The sequence below is a fragment of the Esox lucius genome, chromosome 11, assembly GCF_011004845.1.
Source record: "Esox lucius isolate fEsoLuc1 chromosome 11, fEsoLuc1.pri, whole genome shotgun sequence".
NCBI lineage: Eukaryota > Metazoa > Chordata > Actinopteri > Esociformes > Esocidae > Esox > Esox lucius.
In genome coordinates, this window is record NC_047579.1 from 29,685,494 (window position 1) to 29,703,128 (window position 17,635).

General features: G+C 42.4%; 1 protein-coding gene across 4 annotated transcripts in view; it reads right to left on the bottom strand.

Annotated features, from left to right (window-relative positions):
* The window catches only part of adgrl1a (adhesion G protein-coupled receptor L1a), a 184,162-nt gene that overhangs the window by 12,503 nt on the left and 154,024 nt on the right, over positions 1-17,635 (bottom strand). For all 4 annotated transcript variants that reach the window (XM_020051045.3, XM_013135861.4, XM_013135862.4 and 1 more), the window contains 10 exons: positions 17,378-17,583; positions 16,383-16,556; positions 14,919-15,128; positions 14,256-14,476; positions 13,911-13,977; positions 13,637-13,728; positions 13,276-13,444; positions 7,524-7,679; positions 4,646-4,742; positions 637-759 (listed from right to left, as the gene is read on the bottom strand). In XM_020051045.3, the coding sequence (XP_019906604.1) occupies positions 637-759; positions 4,646-4,742; positions 7,524-7,679; positions 13,276-13,444; positions 13,637-13,728; positions 13,911-13,977; positions 14,256-14,476; positions 14,919-15,128; positions 16,383-16,556; positions 17,378-17,583 (1,515 nt within the window). The remainder of the gene's footprint in view (positions 1-636; positions 760-4,645; positions 4,743-7,523; positions 7,680-13,275; positions 13,445-13,636; positions 13,729-13,910; positions 13,978-14,255; positions 14,477-14,918; positions 15,129-16,382; positions 16,557-17,377; positions 17,584-17,635) is intronic.

A 17,635-nucleotide genomic window follows, 5' to 3' on the forward strand; every position in this document is an offset into this window, starting at 1 on the left:
AATAGAAAGTCAAGGGTTAAAAACCTATCAAGTTAAAAAGGTTTCTATTGATTTACCCTTCAATAGGTGTTATTAAATTCAGTCCTTTTTGTTTTCTTCTTTAGTCTTTTAAAAGGAAAGAAATCTAAAAGTTAGTGAAAGTAAAGACAACTCCAGAGTTGTCCACTATATCCGATGGTCGCTGGTCCCTTTAGGTTTAGTAAGAACCACATCTGGTCCCACAGTTCCAATAATTCCGCAAAGCTGTATGCCGCTGTTCCCAGTTCAGTACTGCAGCTTTATAACTGTACACATCCTCTGCTAAAGCAGAGAAGGAAAGCTGTCCCACAGATTTCTCCTTCAGTCACAGATAAAGTTTTAATTCTAATCAATTTCTGCTTCTTCATATCAACAAGGCAGGATTAGAGACCTGGCCAGATGGTTAGGTAACAGGCACAGCTCTCACTCTCTACTGCTGAATCAATCTGACAGACATACAGCTGTGCCAGTGAAACAGACAGGCAGACACACACAACCACACAAACTCTTTTAGTGCAAGACATGCACCCCTTCCTACTCCCACACACTATTTCAAACGATCTGATTATGAACCCCCCCCCCCCCCACACACACACACACGCACAGAACTTTACTAACCAGTGGAGTTGAAGACCCCAGGGGAAGGGGGAGTGAAGCTTTCAGCCAGTAAGGTGTTGTAGGGAGACGTGCCGGCGCGGGTTTGCAACACTGGGTTAGTCAGCAGGTGGTTTCCCATGGTGGCTAAAAAAAGGGCAATTATGAGCAATTCATTGAAGCTGGGAGAAATGCTTAAGTTCACTTGTTATGAATATCTCAAACAGGAATGCATGAAAAACAGGTATGTATAATTTTACTGTGCGTGGTGTACATTAAAAGACATTTGATTTAACGTAGCAGGTCTTCATAATCCAATATATTTGCATTAAAATATTACATCTACGTAAATTGACATCTACTTTAAAGGACAGAAATGGGAATCATTTTGTGGAATTACCCATCTATTTTACTATGAGCATCTACTTAACAATAAGCATCTCCAGTACTTTACAATAAACAAATACTTCACCATGGCCATCTACTTAAAAATCAACATTGACTTCACCACTAGCATTTATGGTGTTGTATGCACGCTTCAATGTCAGTACAGAAACCTCTGGATTCAGTCTATCACGCAGCTTGGCGTTTTATTACTATTGCCAATGTTCACACGCATCAGCTGGCTGGGACTTTAAACGTTTCAGTCCCAGCAAAAAGTACTGTTCATGCCTGGGCATCCATTCATTTCATACACAACTTGGAAACCATTGCCGAAGTGCTGCTGCTACAGTGCTGCTGCTACAGTGCTGCTGCTACAGTGCTGCTGCTACAGTGCTGCTGCTACAGTGCTGCTGCTACAGTGCTGCTGCTACAGTGCTGCTGCTACAGTGCTGCTGCTACAGTGCTGCTGCTACAGTGCTGCTGCTACAGTGCTGCTGCTACAGTGCTGCTGCTACAGTGCTGAATCCGGCAATGGAGAAAATGATGCCACGATGCCTGTCCTAGGTCAAACATTAGCAGCAGGTGACAGCAGAGCCGATTCAGCCAGTGATTATGGGCCTACAGTACTAGTGCAAGCTAAGTAAGTGGTGCTGAAGCGGTAGAAAGTGATGGGGAGCGTGAGCAGGGAGGGAGACTTGATAAGACATCAATTTTGGGCTGTGGTGGTGGCCGGTTTGGGTGAAAGTCCTGGGTGTTTTTTTGGTCTGTCCTTGGTCTGTGGTGTTATAATGTATCAACTAAATTTGTAACAGGTTCTTGTGTACTTTTTTGACCAAGTACTCTTTTACTCTTACCTGAGAAGGTTTATCAGATGGTAACCTTTGGAAAATGTTTACATCATTAACCATACTCTTACTTAAGCACTGATTTTCAGTGTTCTTTCCTAGCATTTATCTTGCCTTCCCAACATTCTGGCAATGGTGAAACCCTACACCCAAATCTGAGTTCTGCTGACTCTGGACTGTTAAACCTCCCACAAGCATGGGGGCAGTTCTCTCTGGCTCTGCCCAGTAAAAACTCTACTCTGTCCAGACACACAAATGATGGAACCAGCTTGGGTAAATGCTTGGACAATGTCCCTGCCCATCCTCTGAACACTTTACTATTTTCCCTTAGTAGTTTTAAATTTATAGACTTAAGCACTTTGAGCAAAATGTACTTACTATGAAGATGAGTTATGTGGTCCCACTGATTTTAATATGAATACATTAACTGTAAATCACTCTGCATGAGAGTGTCTGCTAAATTACAAAAATGTAACTGCTCAGTATGTCCAGATTGCTTTGAAATACAACCTATAATTACTTCCAATTAGAGAGGTAATGTTAAAAACTTGTATTTCTGTGTAGGATTGCTGTGGGTGTACCGCAAAACCTGAACTGTGTGTGCATATAACTGTCCAAAAATGCAATTGGCTAAGTCATCCCTACAGACTTCTGATTGGCCAGCTCATCCTCCACAGGAGAATTACATCATAATACATGGCATTTTGTAAATGTTAAGTTGATGATACATTTGAGGTGGATATTATCTAATTATTTCTCTCCGATTTATACTTTAGTCACAAAAAAGAGTAACAAATGAATAAACTACATTGAATATGTGCCAATACAATATTAATTTGTGAAAATGAGTCAATATAAGGTATTGCTAAATTGTAACATCAAATATATGATAATACAATGTAATTCAAGGCATTGTTATCACTGACAAAACAAAAGTGAAACACCAGCAGTGACTCAAAATATAACAATAATACTGAAGGCACATGCACAGCTCATTCCAATAGACAATACATTCATATTCAAATCAATAGCGATTATTTATGTGCTGGTGCAGTTCACCCTGGATATGTTTATTCCTTGCTATTGTAACCTTTGAGCAAAACACATTCTCAGTGAAAAGGTGCAGGCTGCATTGCCATTTGAACTATTTTTCTGTCTCTCCCAACATAGTCTGAGGGGGAATAGTAATGAATGCCATTACGTACAGTAGTGGGAGGGGGCAGTCACTGAAACACTGTTCATTTCACACTGAAATGTGAATACCACCGGTAGACAAATATCATTCAAAGAAACGGAACATCGAGAATGTTCTATAATGCCCATGTATGGTGTCAGCCCCAGGCAGGCAAGTGGAAATGCCATGAAATTAAAAATAGGACAGCATGACCAGTGTAGTCTAAGGAGAAGTGCAACCTCCAGGTCTCAAAGAATTCATCACCGCGGATGTCCCACTAACAAACATTCATTTCATTTATTTATTTGGTAAATCTGTTCACCAATCAATTCACCCACTCACTTATTCTTATGCTCTTTCTCTCTGTACATAATGCCCATAGTTTATTATCACCACCGATACAAATCTCTCCTCTCTCTCTCTTTCTCTCTCTCTCTCTCTCTCTCTCTCTCATCCTCGTCTCTCTCAACACAAACACCACATTACTCAGGATTAGTTGTCCAGAAACACCTCAGAGGAATATCCTATCTAAAAATAAAAAAAATAAAACAACTTTCAAGTGTTGGAGAGGGAAAATGGGGCGAAAACTGTGAAGCTAGGGATTCACTCAGAGAGGAGGAAGCCTCATCACGTCTTGTCTCTTGGACAGATCACTATTGTCTAGAGAGAAACAAGTTCATAAAGAAGTGAAGTGGGGAAATCAAAGCGATAACAGATGCCAGCGATAGCCACGATGACAGAGACTCTCGCCGAGATTCGTCCTATTTAATCATTACTTCATGATAGCGTCTCTTTCCTCCTTCTTTCTCTGCATTCCTTAAATGAAGCGGCTGTCTTTCACTTTCTGCCAACAATGACAAAATTTACTGAAATGTTAGGGGGAAAAGATTACACTTGGCAGCACCTTTGTTTTGTATTTGAGGTTCTACGGTTTGGTGTTTTTTTCCCTACCTGTAGCTCCTCTGCTTCATTATTCCTCACTTTGTTTTTCATCGGTCTATCCCTCTCTCTCTCAATCTCTCTCAAACCTCTAACTCTAGCCCCCCTCTCTTTTTCAACATTCTCTCTCTCCATCCCGCCATGCCTCTATTTCTCCATTCCTTCCTCCCTCTTTTGCTGCTCCAGGATATCAGTTCCACAAGGTGAGAGCTACACCAGCCTTCCCTCCTCCGACCCCCTCCCTCCCTCCCCACCCTGCTCCCCTCCCCTACATATTCCTGTCACTCTCCTCAATTAGACTAATTCCCCCCCCTGCCCGCTGGTACGCTAATCAGTTCATTAAAAACAAAATGGATGAAATTACCATAAAGAGTGACGGTTGATTTAGTGACTGCCTCTTTGTCATCATCAACCCCTCCCTCCCTATCACCCCCCACACACCTTTCCTCCTAGATCATGCTGATCACCATGACGATGGCTGCCAAGGCGACGCTATGCCAACGGCAGCTCAGACTGTTGCTTATGTCGATGTACACTGACACCTCTTCCTCTCCCCCAGAGGAGGCTCAGCAGTGCTTCCACTTCAGTTCAACTGTCTGTCTGTTCTGATGAGCCTGCGATTGTGGTATGTGTGATTGGAGAGGAGGACAGTGGGAAGGGGGGGGGGGGCAGGGTGAGAGGGAGGTCTCACCGCGGTTGAGTGAAGGAGTGCTGTTGATGTCTCCAGCCATAAAGGAAGATTCTGTCTGCTTTCGAACCGTGTCATTCCACATCCTGCGGATCCGGCTCTGGAACGCCAAAGGAGAGAAACACAGTGAGGAACACAAATACAGAGACAGACCAACAGTCTGGAATACACAATGACAAGACCATACAGACCAACAGTCTGGAATACACAATGACAAGACCATACAGACCAACAGTCTGGAATACACAATGACAAGACCATACAGACCAACAGTCTGGAATACACAATGACAAGACCATACAGACCAACAGTCTGGAATACACAATGACAAGACCATACAGACCAACAGTCTGGAATACACAATGACAAGACCATACAGACCAACAGTCTGGAATACACAATGACAAGACCATACAGACCAACAGACTGGAATACACAATGACAAGACCATACAGACCAACAGTCTGGAATACACAATGACAAGACCATACAGACCAACAGACTGGAATACACAATGACAAGACCATACAGACCAACAGTCTGGAATACACAATGACAAGACCATACAGACCAACAGTCTGGAATACACAAAGACAGGACCATACAGACCAACAGTCTGGAATACACAATGACAAGACCATACAGACCAACAGTCTGGAATACACAATGACAAGACCATACAGACCAACAGTCTGGAATACACAATGACAAGACCATACAGACCAACAGACTGGAATACACAATGACAAGACCATACAGACCAACAGTCTGGAATACACAATGACAAGACCATACAGACCAACAGACTGGAATACACAATGACAAGACCATACAGACCAACAGTCTGGAATACACAATGACAAGACCATACAGACCAACAGTCTGGAATACACAATGACAAGACCATACAGACCAACAGTCTGGAATACACAATGACAAGACCATACAGACCAACAGTCTGGAATACACAATGACAAGACCATACAGACCAACAGACTGGAATACACAATGACAAGACCATACAGACCAACAGTCTGGAATACACAATGACAAGACCATACAGACCAACAGACTGGAATACACAATGACAAGACCATACAGACCAACAGTCTGGAATACACAATGACAAGACCATACAGACCAACAGTCTGGAATACACAATGACAAGACCATACAGACCAACAGTCTGGAATACACAATGACAAGACCATACAGACCAACAGTCTGGAATACACAATGACAAGACCATACTGACCAACAGACTGGAATACACAATGACAAGACCATACAGACCAACAGTCTGGAATACACAATGACAAGACCATACAGACCAACAGTCTGGAATACACAATGACAAGACCATACAGACCAACAGACTGGAATACACAATGACAAGACCATACAGACCAACAGTCTGGAATACACAATGACAAGACCATACAGACCAACAGTCTGGAATACACAATGACAAGACCATACAGACCAACAGACTGGAATACACAATGACAAGACCATACAGACCAACAGTCTGGAATACACAATGACAAGACCATACAGACCAACAGTCTGGAATACACAATGACAAGACCATACAGAGCAACAGACTGGAATACACAATGACAAGACCATACAGACCAACAGACTGGAATACACAATGACAAGACCATACAGACCAACAGTCTGGAATACACAATGACAAGACCATACAGACCAACAGTCTGGAATACACAATGACAAGACCATACAGACCAACAGACTGGAATACACAATGACAAGACCATACAGACCAACAGTCTGGAATACACAATGACAAGACCATACAGACCAACAGTCTGGAATACACAATGACAAGACCATACAGACCAACAGTCTGGAATACACAAAGACAGGACCATACAGACCAACAGTCTGGAAAACACAATGACAAGACCATACAGACCATTCTGGAGAAAACAATGACAAGACCATAGAGACCAGTCAGGAACACACAATGACAGGACCATACACACCAGTCTGGAAAAACAATGACAAGACCATACCGACCAACAGTCTGGAATACACAAAGACAGGACCATACAGACCAACAGTCTGGAATACACAATGACAGGATCATATAGACCAACAGTCTGGAATACAAAATGACAGGACCATATAGACCAACAGTCTGGAATACACAATGACAGGATCATACAGACCAACAGTCTGGAATACACAATGACAGGATCATACAGACCAACAGTCTGGAATACACAATGACAGGATCATACAAAACAGTCTGGATACACAATGACAGTAAGACAACCTGTCTGTCTTGTGAAAATCTTGTAACTAAATGTTTACCATATACATCAACATACTGTAAATCCTTCCTCTGCCACTACTCATTTATGACATTTATTCTTATGACTATAGGAATAAATGTCCAAATATTTTCTGTATCATTATTCTATGTTAGGTAATTAGATGAAATGGCAATTTTGACAATTTCCTGAAAGGGGTCTATTTTGGAGAGAAGCAGTGTTCATCAGACAGCGATATGCAAGCAAACAGAGATACATGAAGTGCTACCGAAAACAAGCTAATGTGCACAGGCAAAAACCGTCAGATTTAATTGTGGTAAACAATAATTGGAGTCTGATCCAATAGAGATGAAGCCTTCTGATTAGGGCTTCTGATTACATTTGGGAAGTGTGGTGTGACAATTGTGGAGAGTAACTGTATGAGCTCATGAGTGTGTGTAGACAAGATTGTTCCCTAGTATGCGATCTAGTATCTAGGTCAGTGTGTGTGTGTGTGTGTGTGTGTGTGAACCCGTGTACTGTTTTAGTGTGTGGTCCCTAGAGTGATTGTGTGCTGCATACGTGTGTGTGTGTTAACTGACCTGTCTGTGAGCGGCAGCGTGCCGGGCCTGGCTCCCGGTGTAGTAGCGGTTGTTGGCACGCAGGGCCGAGTTCTTCAGGGAGCCGTGGGAGCTGGTGGTGGAGGTCCGGCTGCAGCAGTACGAATGACGAAGACACTTACTGTACTCCTTATGGACCTGCAAGGGGAGGGGGTTTATTTAACTGACCTCGCTCACTATCCAACACGTTAGACCAAAGGTGCAATACGCTCTTAGGGAAACAGAGATGTCTGACGCCTAAAACAAGTTGGTCATGAAACCCGTTGTTTCCACCGCGATCAGCCTTCTCAGGGGAGCTGCAGTAGCATTGTGTGTCGTGTCATGTTCTTGCTGTTGTGATTGTTACATTTGTGCACTTCTATGTATTTGCTGTAAGGGGATTGCTGTGATGCAAAAATGTATCTCCCCGTTGGAATAATAAAGGCTCTCTCACCCACCAACATCATGGTTAACTGCCTTGCTCAGGGACAGATTGACAGACTTTTCACCTTGAAGGTTTGTGGATTTGATCAGGTGTTTAATCCATAAGTAAAATATATTACACATGGCCTACTCTACTCTGGTCAGTTGAGCAGTGTTGAACCAGACTCTTCAAACAACAGTATGATTTTGAATGTATGCTGTTGCTTATACTGCTTGTCTAACTTTAGTAGCTACCATGACAACAAGGCATTCATGCCTAGCAATATCTACTGTTAGTCCTTGCATGAACCGTACCCATTAACCAGTAGCAACAGACACTATTCCATTAGCAATGGCAGTTACAGCTGATGTGCACTAGCTGGGTTAGTAATGGGGCTGTCATCGTCACAATTATCCCCTGAACACTTTTCAACACTTTTGACAGCATTAATCGCATATCCAGGTCTTCACTTTTACTTACAGTACCAGTCAAAAGTTGGGAAACAACTACTCATTCAAGAGTATTTGTTTTTACTATTTTTCACATTGTAGAATAATAGTGAAGACATTTAAACTATGAAATAAGTTTGTAGTAAGCAAAAAAGCGTTAAAGAAATCACAATACATGTATATTTTAAATGAATTTTGACAGCTTTGCACACTTGACATTCTCTCAGCCATCTTCATGTCACCTAAATGCTTTTCCAACAGTCTTGAAGGAGTTTCCACATATGCTGAGCACTTGTTTGCAGCTTTTTCTTCAGTCCAACTCATACCAAACTATCTCAACTAGGTTGAAGTTGGGTGATTGGGGATGCCTCCATCAAGGTCAAAAATCCCATACACAGCCTGAAGGTCTGTTTTGGGTCATTGTCTGCTGACCAGATGAGATGGCATATTGCTGCAGAATGCTGTGGTAGCCATGCTGGTTGACTCTTACAGTGTCACCAGCAAAGCACCCCGACACCATTGAATCTCCTCCCTCATGCTTCATGGTCGGAAGCACACACGCAGAGAGCATCCGTTCACCCTCTCTGCATCTCAATAAGACACAGCGTTTGGAACCAAAAATCTCAAATCTGGACTCATCAGGCCAAGGCACAGATTTCCATTTCGTGGGTCTCTTGGTCAAAGCGAGTGTGTTCTTCTTATTGATGTCTTTTAGCAGTGGTTTCTTCCCAGACATTTGGCCATTAAGGACTGATTCAGGCTCCTCTGAACAGCCTATGTTGAGATGTTTCTATTACTTGAACTCCGTGAAGCATTTATTTGGGTTGCAATCAGAGGTGCAATTAATTGCTGATTCAAAAAGCTAGTTAATCTAATGAACTTATCCTCTACAGCAGAGGTAACTCTTGGTTTTCCTTTCCTGCGACGGTCCTCATGAGAGCCAGTTTCCTCATAAAGCATGATGGTTTTGAAAATGCACTTGAAGAGTCTTTGCTTATTTGTTGTTTGCTGTTCTTGACACAATATTTGGACTACAAGAGTACAGACATAATGATGGTCTTCTGTGTACCAACACCTACCTTGTCACAACACAACTGATTGGTTGAAACACATTAAGAAGGAAAGAAATTCCACACATTACATTTTAACAAGGCACACCAGGTTACTGAAATGCATTTGAGGTGACTATTTCATGAAGCTGTTGGAGAAAATGCAAAGTGTGCAAAGCTGTCATCAAGGCAAATGGCGGCTACTTTGAAGAATCTACCATGTGAAATGTATTTTGATTTGTTTAACACTTTTTTGGTTACTACATGATTCCATATGTGTTATTTCATAGTTTTGTTGTCTTCACTATTATTCTACAATGTGGAAAATATGGAAGAAATACCCTTGAATAAGTAGCTGTGTGCAAACCTTTGACTGTTACTGTAGCTACTTACAAAGCACTATTATTTGGTTTGATAAGAAGCAATGTTTAGAAAGTCATGCAAGCTATAGGTAACAAGATATCTTGGACATTGACTACAAGGTTATGCACACATCTGAATAGTGCAGAAAGAACTCAAAGCTATTCAAAGAGATCTGCTTCCAGGATAGGCTTTATACATTATGCAAGAGTGGTGTGTGTGTGTGTGTGTTGTGTGTGAGAGAGAAAGTGCGAGAGTTAGAGTGTATATGCCCACAGTATTTATGTAGTTATTTGAACATTAAAGATGGTTAATGTGTGTTCTTAACATTCTTGGACACTGAAAAGCACTTTGTTCTTTAATCCAAAGAAGAAGAAAAAATGCCAGCTGCAACTAGGCATACTTAAATAGATATTTTTTGTTTTTAGCATGTTAGACCTCACTTTCCACCTCCTTTTACTCATCCAGGCAGTTGTTTTGGTCCAAGTAAAATTTCGGATCTATAATTGGCTGTCTAGTGCTCACAAACCATATACTGCAGGGACCCACCCAAAAACGTGTTCTAAAGACTGCAATCACAGTCAGATATTTGAACGGGGTAGCCTTGAGAACCACGCTCCATTGAATTTTGGAGGTGTGGCTACCCGAGACTAGCAGTCCACAGATTTAGAAATGAGTTCAGAGAAAAGGGCAAAGGAGGAAATAAAGTTTAAGTGATACACATTTATGATCTAACAGTGGAAACAGCTCTGATTTTACATTGACATGCCTTTGTAGTCCTGAAAGACATGATATTGTTGTGCAGTTTATTTTTGGGACTTTTTGAATAATTTATTTCGGTGAGCCCAGTCTTTGCAGTATATGGCTCGTGCACACAACTAGAAAGCTAAATGAATCTCAGAATAAGGTCTAACCTCATAAGAATCATAATACTGCTTTAAAACTGGGAACAATGATATATAAAGTGGGGAGAGCAAGTATTTGATACACTGCCGATTTTGCAGGTTTCCCCACTTACAAAACATGTAGAAGTCTGTACTTTTTATCATAGGTACACTTCAACTGTGAGTGACGAAATCTAAAACAAAAATCCAGAAAATCACATTGTATGATTTTTAAGTAATTAATTTGCATTTTATTGCATGACATAAGTATTTGATCGACTTTAGAAAAGCAGAACTTAATATTTGGTACAGAAACCTTTGTTTGCAATTACAGAGATCATATGTTTCCTGTAGTTCTTGACCAGGTTTGCACACACTGCAGCAGGGATATTGGCCCACTCCTCCATACAGACCTTCTCCAGATCCTTCAGGTTTCGGGGCTGTCACTGGGCAATACAGACTTTCAGCTTCCTCCAAAGATTTTCTATTGGGATCAGTTCTGGAGACTGGCTAGGCCACTCCTTAGTTGCCCTGGCTGTGTGTTTTGGGTCGTTGTCATGCTGGAAAACCCAGCCACGACCCTTCTTCAATGCTCTTACTGAGGGAAGGAGGTTGTTGGCCAAGATCTCGCGATACATGGTACTTCTCCCATTCCTCCTCTGGATCATCCAGATGGTCATTGCCAAACTTTAGATGGGCCTGGACATGTGCTGGCTTGAGCAGGGGGACCTTGCGTGCACTGCAGGATTTTAATCCATGACGGCGTAGTGTGTTACTAATGGTTTTCTTTGAGGCTGTGGTCCCAGCTCTCTTCAGGTCATTGACCAGGTCCTGTCGTGTAGTTCTGGGCTGATCCCTCACCTTCCTCACGATCATTGATGCCCCACGAGGTGAGATCTTGCATGGAGCCCCAGACCGAGGGAGATTGACAGTCATCTTGAACTTCTTCCATTTTCTAATAATTGCGCCAACAGTTGTTGCCTTCTCACCAAGCTGCTTGCCTATTGTCCTGCAGCCCTTCCCAGCCTTGTGCAGGTCCACAATTTTATCCCTGATGTCCTTACACAGTTCTCTGGTCTTGGCCATTGTGGAGAGGTTGGAGTCTGTTTGATTGAGTGTATGGACAGGTGTCTTTTATACAGGTAATGAGTTCAAACAGGTGCAGTTAATACAGGTAATGAGTAGAGAACCGGAGAGCTTCTTAAAGAAAAACTAACAGGTCTGTGAGTGCCTGAATTCTTATTGGTTGGTAGGTGATCAAATACTTATGTCATGCAATAAAATGCAAATTAATTATTTAAAAATCATACAATGGGATTTGTTTTATATTCCGTCTCTCACAGTTGAAGTGTACCTATGATAAAAATTACAGACCTCTACATGCTTTGTAAGTCGGAAAACCTGCACAATTGGCAGTGTATCAAATACTTGTTCTCCCCACTGTACATAAAGACTTATGCTTTCATAAAATGTGGGGATGGGACTCTAAAAGTATTTTTACTCTTACTTAAGTAAACCATGATTGTGTTGAAACAGACTAATACAAGATGTCATTCTGTACTTTTGACCCTTATGTAGGTTTTAATTGTATTTTCATACTCCTTAGTGCACTGCAAAAATATCAGTTTTGACTTTACTGTCCCAATACTTACAGATGACAATGTATGTATGTGTTGCAGTGACTTGCATGTTGTTTTTGGTGAAGATGCTGCTACCACCATTGTTATGTTCATGCTGTTTGTGTATTCACCCTTTAAAATCAAAGAGTAGTATGGCTGTAACTCAGTGTGCTGCTTTCTAAAATGGAAACATCCAAATTTGAGTAAATTCAAATATTGTGAGTAATTGTAACAACAGTATTTCATGCAATCATTTGTTTCTATCTTTCCAATTTCGTAATGTTTTGCACTAAAGGCCTTGCCACAGCTCAAATACTCTTGGCAGGCTGCGAGTTGAAAATCAAAACCTGTCCTCAAAGTACATCTTGCCAAGCCGCTCTGTTTCCAATCCCCGAGCCGACAAGGTGATAAACCCTGTCGTTCTGTCCATGAGCAAGACTGTTAACCCTAATTACTCACAGGTCGTTGCTATAAATAACAATGTGTCCTTAGCATACTTACCAGGTAATATAAATGACAATGAATAAAAACAAATATCTAACAGACAGCAACCACAAATTGAGCTTGCACCAGCAGTTGCTAGCTACAATGTGACTTGGCAAGAAATCATTTCCATTTATGTCCTTTAGCAGATGCTCTTATCCAGAGAGACTTATAGTAATTATTGTGTGCATTGTGCCCCCATGGAAATCAATACCACCAACCTGCCATTGCAAGCATCATACAAACGTGGCTGCCAGGGACTAGCTAGTCCGACACAAACCCCGCCAACCCCGAGTGGTGCCCAGCCAATATGTAGTGCCCCGTGGAGGCTCCCAGGCACTGTCAGTACGCCACAACACATTTTAACACACTGTTTGACAGCCCTAGTTATTAACCAACCATCATTTGGCAAATTCTCAGAGTTTATTCGCATGCGTGCACACATGCATTAACACACACACACACACACACACACATACACACGCACCTTCTTCTGCAGGGCACAGTGGAAGATGAAGATGAACATGCCCTGGAAGGCGTTAAAGGTGGTGAAGAGGTAGGCCATGATCACTGTGTTCTCGTTGATGAAGAGGAGGCCAAAAGACCAGGTCAGACCCAGCAAGAACAGAAGTGCGATGGCCCCAATAGCCCACGACCTGGGGAAGACAAGCAGAACCGTTTGCTTAGCATACAGGGGTTGAATTTAAAAACTATTCTATCAGAATAACCAGACTACAAAATAGCAGAAGGTAAGCAGCTCAGATGTGCTCCGGCCCAAAGCACTGTACAGTGTCGGCACATTCACAAGACGCTTTACTAATCCCTGACCTCGGCTGAGAGGGACTCACTTGATGTTGTCCAGTCGACTGGAGTCAGGTTTGAGTGCTGAGGAGTTACGGGTCATCTTGTGCACAGTGATCATGAGGAATATCAGATTCAGCTGGGGGGAGGTGGAGGTCAAAGGTTACACACTTTGAAAACACCCAACGGAAGCCCAGAAGGCACTCATCCTAAATAATAATAACACTTACTCAAGTTAGCCTTGAGTATAGGCCTTGCGTTCCTCCAGGGACAAAGAGGATTAGTTAAGTATGTAAGCAGCATCATAAAAAATGACTGTACCATAATAACGAAAGACACAGGTCCAATGAAGCTCCAAATGAAGTAGTTATCCACCCGCAGCCAGCACCTACACATGGGACATATGAAAAGATTCAGTTATAAACCTCAAATACATGCGCGCGCACACACTCTCAGAGGATTATCTTGTGTACAGCAGAAGCTAATCAGCGGGCTTTTGGCTAACTCCAAACCCCTCGTCCGTGGGGGGAAAAGAACAAAAGAGAACGATCCTCTTCACACCGCACTCCAGATTACTCTCCCTGCTGGGGGAATAGTCTCGGCAGTCTGGGCTGGCATAATCGTGCCTCTCAATCTGCAGGTGAAAAGGGACTGCTTCACACGTACGCTTTCTTGGTCCCATAGCTCCGGTAGTCTATGGCTGCCGAGATGCCCACCACCAGAGCAGGAAAGCAGTAGCCGCACAGGTAGTAGTACTTCTTGCGGGAATACTCGCTCTCAAACACCTCCACCAGCATCAGATAGAGCTGGATGCCCTCCAAACACATCCAGGAGAATGCAGCCAGGAAGAAGAAATGAAGCAGACCAGCAAAGATGGGACAGGCAATCTGAAAATACAGAGAGAGGGAAGGATAGTAAAAGAAAATTGAAGGACTGTTATAGGGGTGAAAGAGGACCGATGGGATAATAGAGCAAACGAAGGTAAGAGAGCTAAAGGATAGGACGGACCAGAGTTAAAGCCTTTTCCTTTTCATCCATCTCCCTGTCGTGGATTCATGTAAGAAGGCCAACCCTGGTTCCAGACCAGTTCACAAACTACCATATGACAATTACCTTAAGAGCTTTTGTCACATACTGTTAAGTATGGTTGCAAAATTTCATTAAATTCCATATCTGAGTGCTCCAGAAATCCTGGTTGGCAATTCTGGTTTCCAGTTATTCTGTTCTGATTTTGGGAATCCTCCTACCGGGCTATCTGGATTTGTGACGAAGGTAATGGAACTTTGCAGCCCAAACAGATCTGGGACTGCCCGTCTCTATTCTACTCACGTGGTACTGGGTCTTGTCGATGCCGATGAGGAAGAGGAGCTCTGCGATGAAGAGGTTGATGCAGAGGTTCTTGTGGATCGTGTTCCTGTCGGTCTGAAGGCCTCGCAGGAAGCAGAAGGTAGAGATGCAGATGGCCAGGCAGACTAGGCTGATCACGATGCCCACCCAGGTGATCACAAACAGGATCAACTCATGCATCCTCCCGGGGTACTGTGGAGGAGAAGTGACAATGGCGGACGGGGTCAAAGACAGGCCCCACAAATACAGAACAAAGACAGACACAACCAGATTGTTGTACTGTACTAGTTAAATCAAATCTAATCTAATAGGGACCAGACGAAAAGAGAACTATTTGACATGCTAGAAAGAATCAAGCTGCTGTAAGGTCATATAGACCTATGCTGAATAACAAATTCTCTCTAATTATCTCTAATTATCTGTAAGGCAAAATACCACAAAGTGTGATCAGACCAGTGTGATTTGTAACCTGGTGCCATGACAAAAAGCCAACCAGTAGAGCACAAACAACAGTGAACTTTTTAAACTTTACATTCATAATTGAAATAGTTGGCTATTCTTACAACAATGTTCATACATTAGTAGATAATGATATAGCATTAGACATGCCTTTATAGTTTTTATTTTATTTTCAAATTTCCTACATTATTGTTAATTTTATCTTTCTTATTTTCCACTTGAGCCTGGTATTTGTAAATGTATTCGCATTCAGCTACCATGTAGAGACAAGGAGACATCCTGAAAAAAGACATGACATTCAAATTCAACTGAATGTCAGTCAGCGTTGTGGGACATGAATTCATAAGTGCGTCTGAGTAAGCGAGGGGGAAAGAGAGATTGAAATAAATAAATCAAGAGAGAGAGAGAAATGAAAGAAGAAAGAGAGAGTAGTGTGGAGTGCAGAGTGTGTGTGTGTGGACAGGTATAACTGTACATGTGTAGGCCACACATCCCAGCCGGCACAGTAAAACAAGAAACACTTGACCTTGACGGGACATTTTGCCAGTCCCCATGAGGAGGCTATTTTAGACTTAGTGGTTAGATTTCAAGTAAAAGTTATTTGCATTAGGGGCTAGGGGTTGGCGGTTAAGGTTAGCAGTTTCTGAATAGGAAACATATTTAGGTCAATATGAGGAAGTGGTGGTAGATATGCACATCCCTGTCTTGGCAAAACAGTGTATGGAAAAATAAGAAGGCTCCCGCACAAAAATGTATGCTTCTTCTAGTTCTTCATTTCCCCTCACCAAACAAACAACGCTTCACTTTTTTACCAGGTATAAGCCATGTGTATTATCTGAGGTCGTAAGTCACATCCAGGAACCAGAGGAAGCCTTCTGTGAAGGCAAAACGATGTTGGTTCGGAGTGGGGAAATAAATCATGGGCGCAGAGATTGTGAAACAAACGTGTGTGTGTGTGTGTGTTGAATTACTAGAAACTGGACCTACATCAGGTTCGTGGTGAGCCATGAGCACGGCAAAGTTGGTAAGGTGGGAACAGGAACAGGTGGTGTGCGTGCTGTTGGTGTCCAGAAGCCGACAACCCTGAGACGACCACTGACCGGTCATGGAGCGCTCAGAATAGTTCCAGAAGGAACAGTTGGGGCTGTAGTGGTTTTCCAACTGGAGGAAGACAGGGAGAGAGAATTAACAGAATGATTTAAACTATTTTGATGCATGAGGGGAAATGCAATCCATGGAGGTTTTACAACATACAAAACAGAAACATGGAACACAAAAGGCTGTTATGCATTGAAACGTTTGCGTGGAACCCAGACTGCAGGGAAAGAAATACCTGTGGATTGAAACAGCTGGCACATATGTGGGGCGAGAGGGAAAAGCTGAGAGGTGAAAAATCATGTAGTGCATGTTTGTAGTCTGAGTACAGTGTGTGGGAGGTCAAGCTGGATCTCTGTGTTTGTGACACTCTGAGTTTGTGTACTATGGCACTGCATGTGTTAGGGGACAGAACACAGTTAGTGTAGTTTGTACAGGTGAGTAGTTAGGGTATCGCAGGGTTGAGTAGCTACAGAAGCGTATTGTAGGGTAGTTTAAGTGTTTAGTAGTTAGCGTATTGTAGTGTAGTGTAGGGTTGAGTAGTTAGTTTATTATAGTGTAGTATAGAGTTGACTAGTTAGTGTATTGTAGTTTAGTGTATTGTTCACTAGTTAGCGTGTTGTTGTGTATTGTAGAGTAGAGTAGTTTACATATTGTAGTACAGGGATGAGTGGTCAGCATATTGCAGTGTAGTGCTGAGTAGTAGTGTAACTTATTGTAGTGTTGTTTAGGGTTGAGTAGTTAGTGTACTTTAGAGTAGTGTATATTTGACTAGTTAGTATATTGTCATGTAGGGTTGAGTTTGCATATTGAAGTGTAAAATATTTAGTGTGTACAGTATGTGTGCGCTCTGGTGTGTGTTTTTATTGGATGGTGCCTTTGTCTACCTGCAGGTGTTTGAGTGTGAAGACCACTGGCTCAGTGAGGAACACTCTGCTAGACTCTTTATTGATGGAAGCGGCGATGACGTGGGAGTTCACTGCCAAGCCCCGGCCACCTAGCCCCGCCTCCAGCTCCATCTTCACTGTGGCGTTTTCCGTAGACAGGAAGGAGCCCAGATTCTTATAAAGCACAAACACTACTTTGACTTGACCTAGAGAAAGACAGAGAAAGGACAGTGAAAGAAAAGGAAAAAAAGTGAGATC